At 43.7% G+C, this 15,838-nt stretch overlaps 1 protein-coding gene across 1 annotated transcript in view; it reads right to left on the bottom strand.

Moving 5' to 3' along the window:
* Nucleotides 1–8,407: 8,407 nt before the first annotated feature.
* ldb3b (LIM domain binding 3b) overlaps nt 8,408–15,838 on the bottom strand; it is a 46,661-nt gene continuing 39,230 nt past the window's right edge. The window contains exons 8-10 of the mRNA XM_060940224.1: nt 11,901–12,067; nt 9,042–9,078; nt 8,408–8,934 (exon numbers count right to left, since the gene is read on the bottom strand). Coding sequence (XP_060796207.1) covers nt 8,838–8,934; nt 9,042–9,078; nt 11,901–12,067 — 301 coding nt within the window. The 3' untranslated portion in view covers nt 8,408–8,837. The remainder of the gene's footprint in view (nt 8,935–9,041; nt 9,079–11,900; nt 12,068–15,838) is intronic.

The following is a 15,838-nucleotide window of genomic DNA, read 5'->3' on the forward strand; positions in this document are numbered from 1 at the left end:
ATTAAAACATGCCAGATCAGTCAGCTGGTGGTTTTTCAAAATAATAAATACATGCATGTATTTTTGTGATAAATCCATACTTTCGGATGAGAGGTGAAATGTCTTCAAGAATCTTCAAGCAAGTCCAGTTGCTCTCTTTTACCACCCACAGTTACTGTGACCTGGATGACTGAGAATCTTCACAGACGTGATAAATCCATATTATACTGAGCGTACTTCCCACATGAATCAATACAAAGTACCTGAAGCTTTCAGTTCTTTTTTTAAATCAAGGCTGAATACTTTCTTCTTTGCTGCTGCCTTTTATTAAATCAAACTTGAGAATTTTAATTTGATTTCTTTCTACATGACCACAATGCATTATGGGATATATTGCCTTGGTTAGTGACCATCGGTTGTACACTACTTTTCATGATGCGTTGTGGGATACTTTGAGTGCACTATATAGGGTGTAAATAATCCTCACCATCGTTTCGGACAGCACTACAAGATGGAGTCCTCATGATATAGTGCCCTATATAGTGAGTAGGGAGCGATTTCGGACACAGGGTATGAGTATAAAAAAAAAGATAAAACATTCTAGAGTGGTGGCTAAAATTATTGACACCTTAATGATCTTTTGGCCATTGCAAAAGTAGAAAAGACTTTCAATGTGTATATTGTGCATGAATAGTTGCTCAAACTTCCACTGGAAAAAAATGAGTTGATTCCTGATTACTTAGCGTATCAGATCATGTGACACCGTTCCACAATTATCAACATCTTTGTCCACAGTTATCGACATGTTCCACAATTATTTACACCCAGATGGTTATTTATTTATTTTAAAATAATCGGTATGTGGTATTAACAAAACATAGTTTTTATTTAAAATTTGTTTTACATAGACTTATATTTAGTACAAAATATCTTTTATATAAATATATGGATGTCGGTGCTTGACGTAAATGAGAAAGTAATTCTAATGTTTGTAAACAAATGAACTGATAACGTTGAACCTGTGTCAGAAAATCTTTTTGTTCCACTTTCTACCCACTTTCTAAGTATTTTCGTTGACCACATTTTGTTAATCATTCATTGTTGTTTGTATTAATTTCTAGTTTTGTAGTTTACCAATAAATGTCAATAGGTAATTGATATTGTAACCACATGAAAATCCAGGTCAAAGGTCGCATGTCATTCCTCGAACCAAAATATAAAATGTTTACTGATATTGTAATATGTGGTAGTGTTAGAGTCTGCTTCCACATCTGCACAGTCCACAGAGCCTGCCCAGTCTGCCTCAACTGCACAACCAGCCCACGAGCCACGACTGCCCCCACTGGAGAAGTATGCTGGCGAACCCGGTACCTGCCGCTCTTTCCTGTCTCAGTGTACCCTCATCTTCGAGCTGCAACCAGGTACTTTCCCCACCAATCGAGCAAAGGTTGCCTATGTGATTACCCAACTGTCGGGGCGTGCCAGAGAGTGGGGAACTGCAGTGTGGGATGCTCAGTCAGCAATCTGTGGGAATTTCCAGGAGTTTTCGATTGAGATGAAGAGAGTCTTTGATCGATCCAAGCAAGGGCATGAGGCTGCCCTTGAGCTACTCCTTATGCGCCAGGGTCATAGGTCGGTGTCAGACTTTGCCATTGACTTTCAAACTCTTGCCACCACTACAGGGTGGGGCACTGAGGCTCTCTATGACACCTTCCTTAATGGCCTGTTGGAGGAGATCAAAGATGAGTTGGCTTCTCACAATCTGCCTGGCTCCTGCGAGGACCTCATCAACCTTGCAATCCGCATTGACACCAGGCTACAGCAACGCCGCCGGGCAAGGACCTTTGGGTCCACAGCAGGAAGGCCTCTTGTCAGTCCAGTCATGCCCCCTCCTTCTCCTCCCACCACCACATCGGTACCAGAGCCCATGCAAGTGGACCGCACCCGCCTGACCCAAGAGGAAAGGCAAAGAAGAATCAACACATGCTCCTGCCTGTACTGTGGCCAACCAGGTCACTTTGTTGCCTCCTGTCCAGCTAAAAGCCAACGCTCACCTGTGAGGGGGTACCGGTGAGTGTGACCCCCATACACCCCTTCTCTCCTCAGCGCACTCTTCTCTCAGCTGTCCTCTGGTGGGGAGATCAACAACTGGAGGTGGGAGTCCTTGTTGACTCTGGTGCCAAGGAGAAGTTCATCGACGCCAGCCTGGTGAGTCAGTGGATTCTGCCTACCGAGAGCCTGGAGAAACCCCTGGTGGCCAACGCGTTGACTGGAGTGAAATTGGCCAATATTACCCACATCACTGCTCCGGTGAGCCTCACCCTCTCTGGCAACCATCATGAACAGTTACGCTTTCTTGTCATTAATGCCCCTCATGCTCCAGTAGTTCTTGGCCACCCATGGCTTATTAAGCACAACCCGCATGTTGACTGGGTAGGGAGGTGTATTATGGGTTGGATCCCATTTTGCCACTCAAACTGTCTCCTTCAGGCCCAGACTCTGTCGAAACCTGTCTCTGACGTCAACGAGGAGTTTCCAGATCTGTCAGGCATCCCTCCGGACTATATGGACCTCGAGCCGTATTCAGTAAGTCTAAAGCCTCTTCCTTACCCCCTCACCGCCCCATGATTGTGCTATTAACCTCCTTCCCGGCACAACTCCCCCTAGAGGTCGTTTGTACTCCCTGTCACGGCCTGAGACGGAAGCTATGGACAAGTACATTCAAGAGTCCCTCGCTGCAGGCATCATCCGCCCTTCCTCATCTCCGTCAGGAGCTGGTTTTTTCTTTGTTGGAAAAAAGGATGATTCGTTACGCCCCTGCATTGATTACCGTGGTTTAAATGATATCACTATTAAAAACCGTTACCCTCTCCCTCTCATGTCCTCAGCGTTTGAACTCCTCCAAGAAGCCAAGGTATTCACCAAACTGGACTTAAGGAATGCCTACCACCTGGTCCGTATCCACGAGGGGGATGAATGGAAGACAGCCTTTAACACCACCTTAGGTCATTATGAGTACTTGGTCATTCCCTTTGGCCTTACCAATGCCCCTGTGGTTTTTCAGGCCTTAGTCAATGATGTCCTGAGGGACATGCTCAACCAATTTGTCTTTGTGTTTTTAGATGACATCTTGATTTTTTCCAAGTCACTCACTGAGCATATTGTCCATGTCCGTAAGGTCCAGAAGCATCTTCTGGAGAACCAGCTGTTTGTGAAGGCGGAGAAATGCGAGTTACACCAGGAGACGGTCACTTTCCTCAGGTATGTGATCACCCCGGGGGGCATCCAAATGGACCAATGTAAGGTCAAGGCAGTGTTGGAATGGCCCACACCTGCTAGTCGACGGGACCTGCAGAGCTTCCTTGGCTTTGCCAACTTTTACCGGCGCTTTGTCCGAAATTTCAGCACTGTAGCCGCCCCCCTCACCGCCCTGACCTCTTCAGCAGTCAAGTTCATCTGGACCACAGCTGCAGAGGAGGCCTTTCAAGATCTGAAGCGACGTTTCACCTCTGCTCCGATCCTGATCCAACCCGATCCCAACCGGCAGTTCATTGTGGAGGTAGACGCTTCTGAGGTGGGTGTTGGCGCTGTGCTCTCCCAACATTCTGCTAAGGATAATCGCATACACCCATGTGCCTTCTTCTCTCACCGTCTGTCACCAGCAGAACAGAACTATGACATGGGGAACAGGGAGCTGCTTGCAGTGAAGCTAGCCCTGGAGGAATGGCGGCACTGGTTGGAAGGCGCCCCGCTGCCATTTTTGGTCTGGACTGACCATAAGAACCTGCAATACATCAGTTCAGCCAAGAGACTCAACCCCCGACAGGCATGCTGGTCCCTATTCTTCTCCAGGTTTAACTTCACCCTGTCCTACCACCCTGGTCATAAAAATGCTAAGCCTGATGCTCTGTCCCGACAGTTTCCCATGTCCCGGATGAATCCAGACTCTAACACCATCCTCCCTTCCCGCTGCATTTTGGGGGCAGCTCTGTTTGATGTGGAATCCTCTGTGAAGGCTGCTCAAGTGGATGAAGCAGGCCCCAGTCAATGTTCCACTAACAGTCTGTATGTTCCTAACTCTGTCCGCTCACAGGTGCTGCAGTGGGGCCACTCCATCAAGCTGTCCTGCCATCCTGGACCCTGACGAACCCAAGCGTTCATCGGGAGGAGATTTTGGTGGCCGTCCATGAAGGAGGACATTACCAACTTTGTCCGGTCCTGCCAGGTCTGTGCCCGAAACAAGACCTCCACTCAACCCCCTGCTGGCCTGCTGCAACCCCTGTCCGTGCCCCAAAGACCATGGTCCCACATCTCCTTAGATTTCGTGACTGGTCTGCCCCCATCAGACGGTAACACTACTATTCTTACTGTTGTGGATCGTTTCTCAAAGTCTGTTCATTTCATTCCCCTGCCTGGTCTTCCATCTGCCAAAGACACTGCTAATCTGATGATTCAACATGTATTCCGCATACATGGGCTGCCTGTAGAAGTGGTATCAGACAGGGGCCCCCAATTCACTTCTGCATTCTGGAAGGCTTTCTGTAGATTGCTTGGTGCCTCTGTGTGTTTATCTTCTGGTTTTCACCCGCAGAGCAATGGCCAGACCGAGAGGGCGAACCAGTTGCTGGAGACGGTGCTATGCTGTATGGCGTCCCAGAACCCATCCTCCTGGAGCCAGCAGCTTCCATGGGCAGAGTATGCAATCAATTCACACATCTCCTCTGCCACGGGTCGATCTCCCTTCGAGTGCTCCTTGGGGTACCAGCCGCCACTGTTCCTGGAACAGGAGAAGGAGGTCAGGGTTCCATCGGTGGAAGCCTTCATCCACCGGTGCCACTGAACGTGGAGGCGCACCCGCTCCACCCTGCTTCGCTCTGCTGCCAGGATGAAGGTCCAGGCCGACAAGCGTCGGTCCCGGGCCCCTCGCTATCACCAGGGACAACGCGTATGGCTTTCCACACAAGACCTGCCCCTGAAGACGGAGTCTCGCAAGCTCACAGCATGTTTTATCGGGCCCTTCCCCATTGCCAAAGTCATCAGCCCCACAGCGGTCCGGCTCAAGCTCCCCTTACCCCTGCACCGTATCCACCCCACATTCCACGTCTCTAGGGTCAAGCCCTTTCTGTGTAGTCCCATGCACCCTGCCCCCAAGCCCCCCCGCCCCCTCGCCTCATCGATGGCTCTGAGGCATACACTGTCCGACGGCTGGTGGACTTTCGGCGCCGGGGCCGTGGGCTCCAGTATCTCGTTGATTGGGAGGGCTATGGCCCTGAGGAGAGGTGCTGGGTCCCGGCCCGGCACATATTGGACCCCACACTTATCAGGGACTTTCACCGTCAGCATCCTGTGTCTGCCCGGGGGACGCCGGGAGGCGTCCGTTGGGGGGGCGTACTGTTAGAGTCTGAATGTCTGGAACTCCGGCCACCCAATGGACAGTTGTAGTACTGCGGGTGTGTTGACTGTGTGTTTGTTTTGATGTTCCATGTGCCCTTTGTTTTGGTCTCCTGCCACGCCCCCCTCGTGCCTCACCTTTGTCACCTGACTCAATCACCATTGTAAGCAGTGTCAGCTGCTTCCTGTTTAATTCTGTGTGCTGGACTACTACTTAAGCTCTGTCATTTCTCTGCTCTGTCTCTGATCGTCTGACCTTGACTCTAATGTTTGTGAATCTGTTTTTTGTCCATGAAGATTATCCTGTTTGTCCGTGAGTAACCAGTGGAATCTGGAATTCTGCTTGGAACCTTTGATAGTTTGTTCTTTTGGATGTGTTGAGGACTGCATTGAAGCATAATCTTTTCACCTGCCCTGACCCTGTGACTGTGTTTAAAAGAATAAACCTGCCAAACTGATCTGCATTTAGGTCTCTGTCTCTGAAACCATACAGGTAGATATTTACAACAAACTGAAAAAAAAAAAAAATATATATATATATATATATATATATATATATATATATATATATATATATATATATATATATATATATTCTGAATGGAATAGAAAAATCTGAATATTTCAAGCATGTAATTTTTTATATGCTAGGAATTTAATTCTGGTCTAATTCTATTTATTGCAATCGGATCCCAATACTCTATAAACATTTCATTCTGTTATGAATCAGAAAAATAAATTATTATAAAATCACAGCACTTTTATTTTTTAAAGTACTTCATCTACTTCAATGTTACACAAAGATAGATCCATAACAGTTGTAAATGTCCCTTAATTCCACAGGGTGTCGATAATGGTGGACACTGGTGAAAGTGATCACTATTATCGACACCTCATGTGACTTCTCAAATGCACGTTTAGATACAAAATGGCGACTGTCAAATGAAAGAGTAAGAAACAAGGTAAGTTTCGACAAGGAGATCATGAAATATCGGTAAATTTGATCAGTGAAAACATGTCCATGATCTTTCCACCATGCTTACCTGCAATGATAACGTCCGGGTTTTCATCAAATTGATGATCGTGCTGAAAAAAATTCCATCTCAGGTAACGAGCTGTGTCATCAGACGACAAGATCAAAGGGTGAGGAAGGTCTTCTGGTTGATTAATTCACCCGTAATAACTGTTGTAACTGAAACTCACCTTTGTAGAATTGTTTTTTATTGGTAAATCTGAAAAGGTGTTGATAATTATGGACTGTCGATAATTTCATGCTCTACTAGAAATGAAAAAAGAAATTTTAAAAATCTTCTGGTGTGTTTATGAAGAGTTCTCAAGTCTAAAATATTTACAGTTGATTACCAAAATGATAGAAAATATCATTTTTGAACAAAATATCATTGACGTGTACACAGTTTATGCAGTTTAGGACTGCTGCATTTATATTGACATTTCTATGTTATAATTTATGTTATGTCATAACGATTTATGTTAAATTACAGATTTGGAGGATTGGAGATTTGGAATTAGGTCTTATATCTTTCTAAAAACAACCTGATGGCCTGTAAGTGTGGACACGATGCATGAAAGATTTCAAATTGGAACTTAATTCGACACAACAGTCGATCTATAGCAGCTATTCCAGACTTATAAATATACTGTCGATGTATATTAGAAATATTTGTATTTCTTATTTATATTTTAAAATTCCAGTGAAACATACAAAATACAGTAGTGTGCAAAAGTCTTAGGCGCATGCGAAGAAATGCTGTGGACCAAAAACCAGCTTAAAAATAATGAAATGAAATGTTTCAACATTAAAAAAATACTATAAACAGTAATCAGTAAGCCATAATAAATTAAACAAAGTTGATATGTGGTGTGAGACAACCCTTTGCTTTAGTCTGAGGTCCAATGAGTGCAGTTTTACTGAGCATCTTACAGAACCAGCCACGGTTCTTCTGGACACTTTGACTGTCACACTCGCTTCTTAATTTTGCACCCAAACCCAGTAGCCTTCGTTATGTTTTCTTTTTTAATCTGAAAAGTGGTCTTTTATGTAATATACTGCTCAGATACAAACATATTTTTTCCTGTAAGATTTAATTAAATTTTATTTAATCCAAATCAACACATCAGAAGACTAACTAACATCAGCCTTGACTTGACTGACTTCAAATGATCTATACTTCAGGGGTTTTCAAAGTGTGGAAGAGTCAGCCCCCCCTCAGAGAGCAATTAAACAACAGCGCCCCCCTTACAATTTTTGTTGTTGCTATACTTAATGTTCCATTCGTATTTTAAAAAAATGGTTGTTGTACACATCTCATCTCATTATCTCTAGCCGCTTTATCCTGTTCTACAGGGTCGCAGGCAAGCTGGAGCCTATCCCAGCTGACTACGGGTGAAAGGCGGGGTACACCCTGGACAAGTCGCCAGGTCATCACAGGGCTGACACATAGACACAGACAACCATTCACACTCACATTCACACCTACGGTCAATTTAGAGTCACCAGTTAACCTAACCTGCATGTCTTTGGACTGTGGGGGAAACCGGAGCACCCGGAGGAAACCCACGCGGACACGGGGAGAACATGCAAACTCCACACAGAAAGGCCCTCGCCAGCCACGGGGCTCAAACCCAGGACCTTCTTGCTGTGAGGCGACAGCGCTAACCACTACACCACCGTGCCGCCCATATTTAGAACATTTTATTTATAATATTAGGAATATACAGTTTTTCCCCTATACAAACTTTGTAATATTTCTTAAACCTGTACATCTTCCACAATTATTTCCATATGTCACATACATTTTTTTTTTTTACTGTTTAAGTGTTTACATCCTCTCAGGTGAAGAGGAAAGTGGTGATGGAGTTCTTTTCTTATTTCTTACGGCGTCTTAATTTCAAGATAAAACTAATGCTTTTTGAGGAAAATATATAAAAAAAATAGACCCCTTTAGTGATAATTTGTGCCATTATTCTCCAGTGACACGTAGACACATGGCCAAAACAGAAATGAAGCAGTTAACACTTGTTTTGTTGGTTTGGATAAAAGAATAATGTTTTATTCACATTAATAACAGTACATTCGATTAATATGTTTGCAGGACGTATGGCGGTGCAATGCACAGTACACATGGACTTAAGTTTCTCTAAGATTTTTGTCTTTGTACATTCATAATTAATTGTAATTCAGAACAAACAGCCAGAAGAAAAGGAAAAGAAAAGTAATATATTATCTAATTGGCAGGAAGACACATGAAACATACACAACACGTGACCACATAGCAGCAAGGGGAGCACTTTATCTGAAATATTAATCTACTGTGTTAACTCACAAAGCTGCGTTAACTACAATACTCTTCACTTTTACCATCTTTTTTCTCTTCCACCTTTCTTTCACCTACTGTACTTGTTGTTGCTTTCCTTTGTAATCCCTGTACCTCTGTTTTAGGAAGTTTTTACTCTTGGACGTTCAGGATCTGTGCAGACAGGCCATGGTGCCAGTTTTTCAGTTTGGCAAATCGTGGGCCTTTTGCCTCTGATTCAAACCTCTCCCTGTAAAGCATGGAGTGGTGTATAAAAGAAGAATATTACTTAAAATAATAATGACCGTGAGACCCAATACACACATAATACAGATAGTAACAAATAGTATATGATACCTTGATTTCCTGAGAGCTTCCTCATCTGGATCTTGCACTGTAAGCAAAGAAAGACAAATGAGCCTGTAAGCCTGGAATGATTCAGTATACAGAAGAAGAAGAAGCCTTTATTTGCCACATGCACACTCAGGCACAGTGAGATTCGTCCTCTGCATTTAACCCATCTGAAGTGGCGGTATTTCTGTTCAGCTCTCATATTAAGAGAACGTGCATTTTATTTCGTGCTATTGCTTTTAGTTGTAAGATTATATTAGTATTTGGATCAGATGTCATGACTGTTTACATTTTTCCTAATGTACACTACCGTTCAAAAGTTTGGGGTCACCCAGACAATTTTGTGTTTTCCATGAAAAGTCACACTTTTATTTACCACCATAAGTTGTAAAATGAATAGAAAATATAGTCAAGACATTTTTCTGGCCATTTTGAGCATTTAATCGACCCCACAAATGTGATGCTCCACAAACTCAATCTGCTCAAAGGAAGGTCAGTTTTATAGCTTCTCTAAAGAGCTCAACTGTTTTCAGCTGTGCTAACATGATTGTACAAGGGTTTTCTAATCATCCATTAGCCTTCTGAGGCAATGAGCAAACACATTGTACCATTAGAACACTGGAGTGAGAGTTGCTGGAAATGGGCCTCTATACACCTATGGAGATATTGCACCAAAAACCAGACATTTGCAGCTAGAATAGTCATTTACCACATTAGCAATGTATAGAGTGGATTTCTGATTAGTTTAAAGTGAACTTCATTGAAAAGAACAGTGCTTTTCTTTCAAAAATAAAGACATTTCAAAGTGACCCCAAACTTTTGAACGGGAGTGTATATTAGTATTTGGATCAGATGTCATGACTGTTTACATTTTTCCTAATGTACATGATACATCTTTTTCGGCTCGCTTTTAATCTATAGCTGTTTAATCTTTAGCCTTTTTAATTAGTTATTGAATTATTATTTACAAGTTTGTGATTGTAAAGCGCTTAGAGAATATTTGTATAGGCACTATATAAATAGTATATGATATACACTACCATTCAAAAGTTTGGGGTCACTTTGAAATGTCCTTATTTTTGAAAGAAAAGCACTGTTCTTTTCAATGAAGATCACTTTAAACTAATCAGAAATCCACTCTATACATTGCTAATGTGGTAAATGACTATTCTAGCTGCAAATGTCTGGTTTTTGGTGCAATATCTCCATAGGTGTATAGAGGCCCATTTCCAGCAACTCTCACTCCAGTGTTCTAATGGTACAATGTGTTTGCTCATTGCCTCAGAAGGCTAATGGATGATTAGAAAACCCTTGTACAATCATGTTAGCACAGCTGAAAACAGTTGAGCTCTTTAGGTGGTGTTTACATTAGACCGTATCAGCGGATCATCAGATTAACGTTTTTAAAATGATTCGCGTGCACACAGCAACGCCAATACACGGATACGCTAATCACATGACTAATTAGACGGCACGTCACATGATCCCAGTGCATATCGGGCATGCGCAAGTCACTCACCACTTGCAAGTGGAAGGATGGCAAGCGAACACCTTCTCCAGCAGATAAACACACCTGGCTGTGATGTTCATGTTCTCACTGAGTTTAAGCGCCTGAAGGAGGTAAATAAGTTGAAATGTGTAAATAAACCTCAGTGCAGCTCAGCGCTTCCTCCTGCGCTCCGAATCACTCCGCCCTGAACAGCGAGTGCCCTCTGGAGGGTGCGCACTCCGGCCCTGCGCAGCTCACAGAGCGCGCGAGTGAAGCACACGAGCAGTGATTCGGGACTGAGCCGCTGTGTGTGTGATCCCAACGCCAGCGAATCAGGAAGGTGGATGTCACAGTGACGTTGTCCAATGACGACATCAGCTAGAGCTCAGCACAGCATTTCCTCGTTCCTCAATGTTTACACAGCACCGGATCAGATACGAACTGGGTTGAATACGTGGGCCCTGGCGGATTCAAGTTGTTCCGCCTGTGGAGTCGTTTCCCGGCGTTTTAATGTGTATGGACAGTGCATCCGCGACGAAAACGAGACGGATACGGTCTAATGTAAACACCAATGGGACCGTCTTACAGCGCACGTAGAGGTGTGGCATGTGTATTGCATCATTTTCTGCAAGCGTTGCGTTGCCATATATACCTGATATTTTACTGATCCGTTGCCCATGTGGACGTGATTTTTTTAAAATAAAATCTCGTTGCCGTTGTCGTGTGGATGTAGCCTGAGTTTCTGGAGCATCACATTTGTGGGGTCGATTAAATGCTCAAAATGGCCAGAAAAATGTCTTGACTATATCTTCTATTCATTTTACAACTTATGGTGGTAAATAAAAGTGTGACTTTTCATGGAAAACACAAAATTGTCTGGGTGACCCCAAACTTTTGAATGGTAGTGTATTATTATTTATATAGTGAACGCACGCATGCACACGCACACACACAAGTGAGTAATTGGCACACACACATACCCAGAGCAGTGGGCAGCCATGCTACAGCACCCAGGGAGCAGTTGGGGGTTAGGTGCCTTGCTCAAGGGCACTTCAGCCCAAGGCTGCCCCATGTTAACCTAACCACATGTCTTTGGGGGAAACCGGAGCACCCGGAGGAAACCCACGCAGACATGGCAAGAACATGCAAATTCTCCGTTGGCCACTGGGCTCGAACCCAGAACCTTCTTGCTATGAGGTGACAGTGCTACCCACTACACCACCGTGCCGCCCACAATATACTGTACATGAGAGCAAGGTTCTCAAAACACATGTGCTCATGTAATGGTGAGATAATTGTGTAACAGTACACTATGTCTACACAATGACATGCATCCAAGCAGTGAGAGACTGTGAGGGAAAACAGACAGAACTCACAGTATTCGGTCCCTGTGATGTGCGCGAGGATACGGAAAGACTTGGACTGCAGGTTGGCAGCGCGGCGAGCCCAGTCAGAAAGCTCGTTCTCTTTTTCCCCCGATTTTATCACAGCCTGGTATACTGGAGAGGCACTGTCCACCAGAGGATCTTTGGCAAGGAGCGAACTGTTTCCCAAAGACAAAGAGAAAAGAGAGAGGATTAAATCAGATATACAAAGGTAAATGAGTTACTACAATTTTAACTGAGACTGAGTTATGACTAAGGCCTGGCTTATATAGGGTTAGTCAAAATTATGTTAACACTTAAATGGTAGAAACCATTTATTCACAAAACATATATCATATGTGCAAGATGATTTACAGGACGGTCTCAACCTGTTCGCCATCGTGTTCAACACACAAAAACCAGCGAGAAACAGTACCATTTAAAGCACGGACACACATTTCACGGGGAATAGATGATACCACAGTCCTTATTCTGTTCTTGAGGTCATTGATATACATGCTATACATGCGCTCCTTGACCATACCCCATAACCAGAAATCACAGGGCGTCAAATCAGGGGAGTGTGGAAGCCACGGCAATGGCCCACCGCAACCTGTCCATCGACCTGGAAATGTGTGGTTGAGATAAGCACGAACAGTACGGCCAAAATGCAGCGGTGCGCCATCCTGTTGGAAATACCCTGCCAATCGGACCTGTAGTGGAAGTTCATCAATGGCGTACTGCTGCACCATCTGTAAGTAGATGTCTGACGTCATTGTTGGGGTGTCAAAAAAGTAGGGCCCAATTATGCCAGCAGTGGTCACGGCGCACCACACATTCAGGAGAAAAATAATCCGTTAGTGTTAACATAATTTTGACTAACCCTCTGCTTCTTCTTCTTCTTCTTCTGTGGGTTTTATTGAGGGATTCAGAGTAATATTGTGTGCAATACAATTTTTAAATAATATTGGCTAGCATTGAGTGGTATATCAGATATATTCCATTTAGCTAGCATGATATTGAATGAGACGAAAATGGAATATATCTGATATACCACAAAAAAGCCATTATTATTATTATTATTATTATGATACATTCCTTTCAGGTGTTCAGCGTGTCTTTCTCTTTCAAAATTCTCTCAAAATCTTCCGTATTTAACTAAGCAAACCTGGCGGCCATGTTTGTTTACAAATTGTCACAGTCGCTCGCTAGCGCAGAAGTTTTACATCTCCGACGTGTGATGTCATGTTGTCTTGACAACCATGCAATATCGTAAACCATATTCAACACTCATTCTCCATTGGATAGAGTAACGTAATACATGTAGGATAAGTGATATGCTAACAATATTGCATGCTATCAAACCAAATGAATGAAACCTGCTAGAAGGGAATAGAACACAGGTTTTGATTCCATCGATAAGGTGTCCTGTATGTATAATAATAAACAATATTGTGTGAACAATATATTTTTTCTCTTATTGTATGTGGTACATAGTGTTCTATAGCCTTGTGCTCCTCAACTGCCTTTTGAAAGTGTATCTTAATTTACTAGGACTTGACTTTCTATCAGACAATTCAGACAAAATTCTCCTTATTTATTTATCAAGCTGGATATGAAAGGATTTATATGTAAATCACTCATAGGAAATTTTACACAAGAAATTTGGTCTTCTTCTTCTTCTGGTTGCTCCCAGTAGGGGTCGCCAGAGTGGATTTCATTCATTCATTATCTCTAGCCGCTTTATCCTTCTACAGGGTCGCAGGCAAGCTGGAGCCTATCCCAGCTGACTACGGGCGAAAGGCGGGGTACACCCTGGACAAGTCGCCAGGTCATCACAGGGCTGACACATAGACACAGACAACCATTCACACTCACGGTCAATTTAGAGTCACCAGTTAACCTAACCTGCATGTCTTTGGACTGTGGGGGAAACCGGAGCACCCGGAGGAAACCCACACGGACACGGGGAGAGCATGCAAACTCCGCACAGAAAGGCCCTCGCCGGCCCCGGGGCTCGAACCCAGGACCTTCTTGCTGTGAGGCGACAGTGCTAACCACTACACCACCGTGCCGCCCAGAGTGGATCTGTTCTGCATATTTGATTTGACATAGATTTTACACCAAATGCCCTTCCTGACACATCCCTCCCCAATCTATCCAGGCTTGGGACCAGCACTAAGGCTACATCCACACGACAACGGCAACGAGATTTTTTTTTAAAAATATTGCGTCCACATGGGCAACGGATCAGTAAAATATCAGGTACATATGGCAACGCAACGCTTGCTGAAAATTATGCAATACACATGCCACACCTCTACGTGCGCTGTAAGACGGTCCCATCGGAGACACCAGAACAATAGAAGAAGTAGGACGCATGCGCATAAACCCCTTCTTCTGTAGCATCAGCCACATAAAGTTTTGATTATTAATCAGTAGCGTAAAATAGTATCTATTGTCTAAGACACTTATTTATATTTCATATTAAAACGTCTGTGTAAATTAATACATAGAAAGCCTGGCCAGGCGCTGAACGTTCTTCTGCCTTCACTTTAAGAGAAATTCAGGGCGAGCATGAGCCTAGGTTCTTCCCTGTCACTGTCACACATGCACACCTTCTCACTCCCTGTCCTATGGCTATAGTCCCTTTAAATCACGTGCTCGTTTTTTGAATGGAGACGCGGAAAGAGGAATGAATGGGGGTAGATGGAAGCCGGTACACCAACATTCTGAGATCCTCCAGAATTCTTTAATGGTCCGGAATAAATTGAATGCTACACGTTGATGGATTACTTTGTTCTTCTACGCCCTTTTTGAGGAATGCATTGTCGGACTAAACCAACATCTGAAGAGGTGAGATCGCTCCTTTTTTTCCCTATTTTTGCTGGCGGGATTGTTTTTGTTTTTGGAAAGTGCACGGGCGGTGCACGGTTTTGGTTATACTGCTTCTGCAGTGTTTGGACTAAAGACTCTGCCCTAAGGGCTATTCTCTCTCTCTCTCTCTCTCTCTCTCTCTCTCTCTCACACTTTGCACCATTACACAATAAATATTCACAGTGAAAATATTTTGTAAGCGCGTTTCATGAACCAAGTTATAGGATTTGTTGACAACTCGCATCGAGTTCGTTACACTTCTACCCGGCGTGAAGCACTGACAGTCATGTGGTTGTGACGTCATCGTAAACAAATCCGTTCTACTCATCCAGACGACTTCGCAATGGCGCCGTTGCCAGATTTTTCCACTCTGGAACCCGTTCTCAAAAGATTTCGTTTTGGGGCACCCAAAACGCCGGTGCCGTGTGGATGCCAGGCCGAAACGATAAACAATTTTATCAGATTCACCTGAATCCGTTGCCGTGTGGACAGGGCCTAAGTATGCACTGTCTTGTGCAACCCCAATGGCTGGGTATTTTACCTAATCTGCATGTCTTTGGACTGTGAGGGAAACCGGAGCACATGGGAAGAACATGCAAACTAAACACAGAAAGGCCCCCGTCGGCTGTGAGGGTCGAACCTGGAACCTTCTTGCTGTGAGGCAACAGTGTTAACCACTACACCACCATGCTACCTCACACGAAATTCAGTATTCATGAAAATCCTGCAATTTTGGAAAAAATCCCAAAAACGTTCATGTCCTACTTGTGCTCCTGAGTGTGTGTAAATAAACACATCACAAGACTAACTAATGTCAGCCTTGACTTGACTAACTTCAAATGATCTACTTTGCTTCGATTACTGCACTTTTATATCCAGATTATCCTGTCAAGTTTAAATTGCTTATTTTTTCTTACATTTACAGTATTTCGCAGATGTCCTTATCCAGAGCAACTTAACTTTGGAGTCTCTATCAAAACACATACTCGTGCTGGTTCATTAACACAGGGATTAAGGGATTTTCCATCGGGAAAAATTGGGGAAACGGTCATTTTATATTATTGATCATAATT

This window comes from Neoarius graeffei, chromosome 14, assembly GCF_027579695.1.
Source record: "Neoarius graeffei isolate fNeoGra1 chromosome 14, fNeoGra1.pri, whole genome shotgun sequence".
NCBI classification, from domain to species: domain Eukaryota; kingdom Metazoa; phylum Chordata; class Actinopteri; order Siluriformes; family Ariidae; genus Neoarius; species Neoarius graeffei.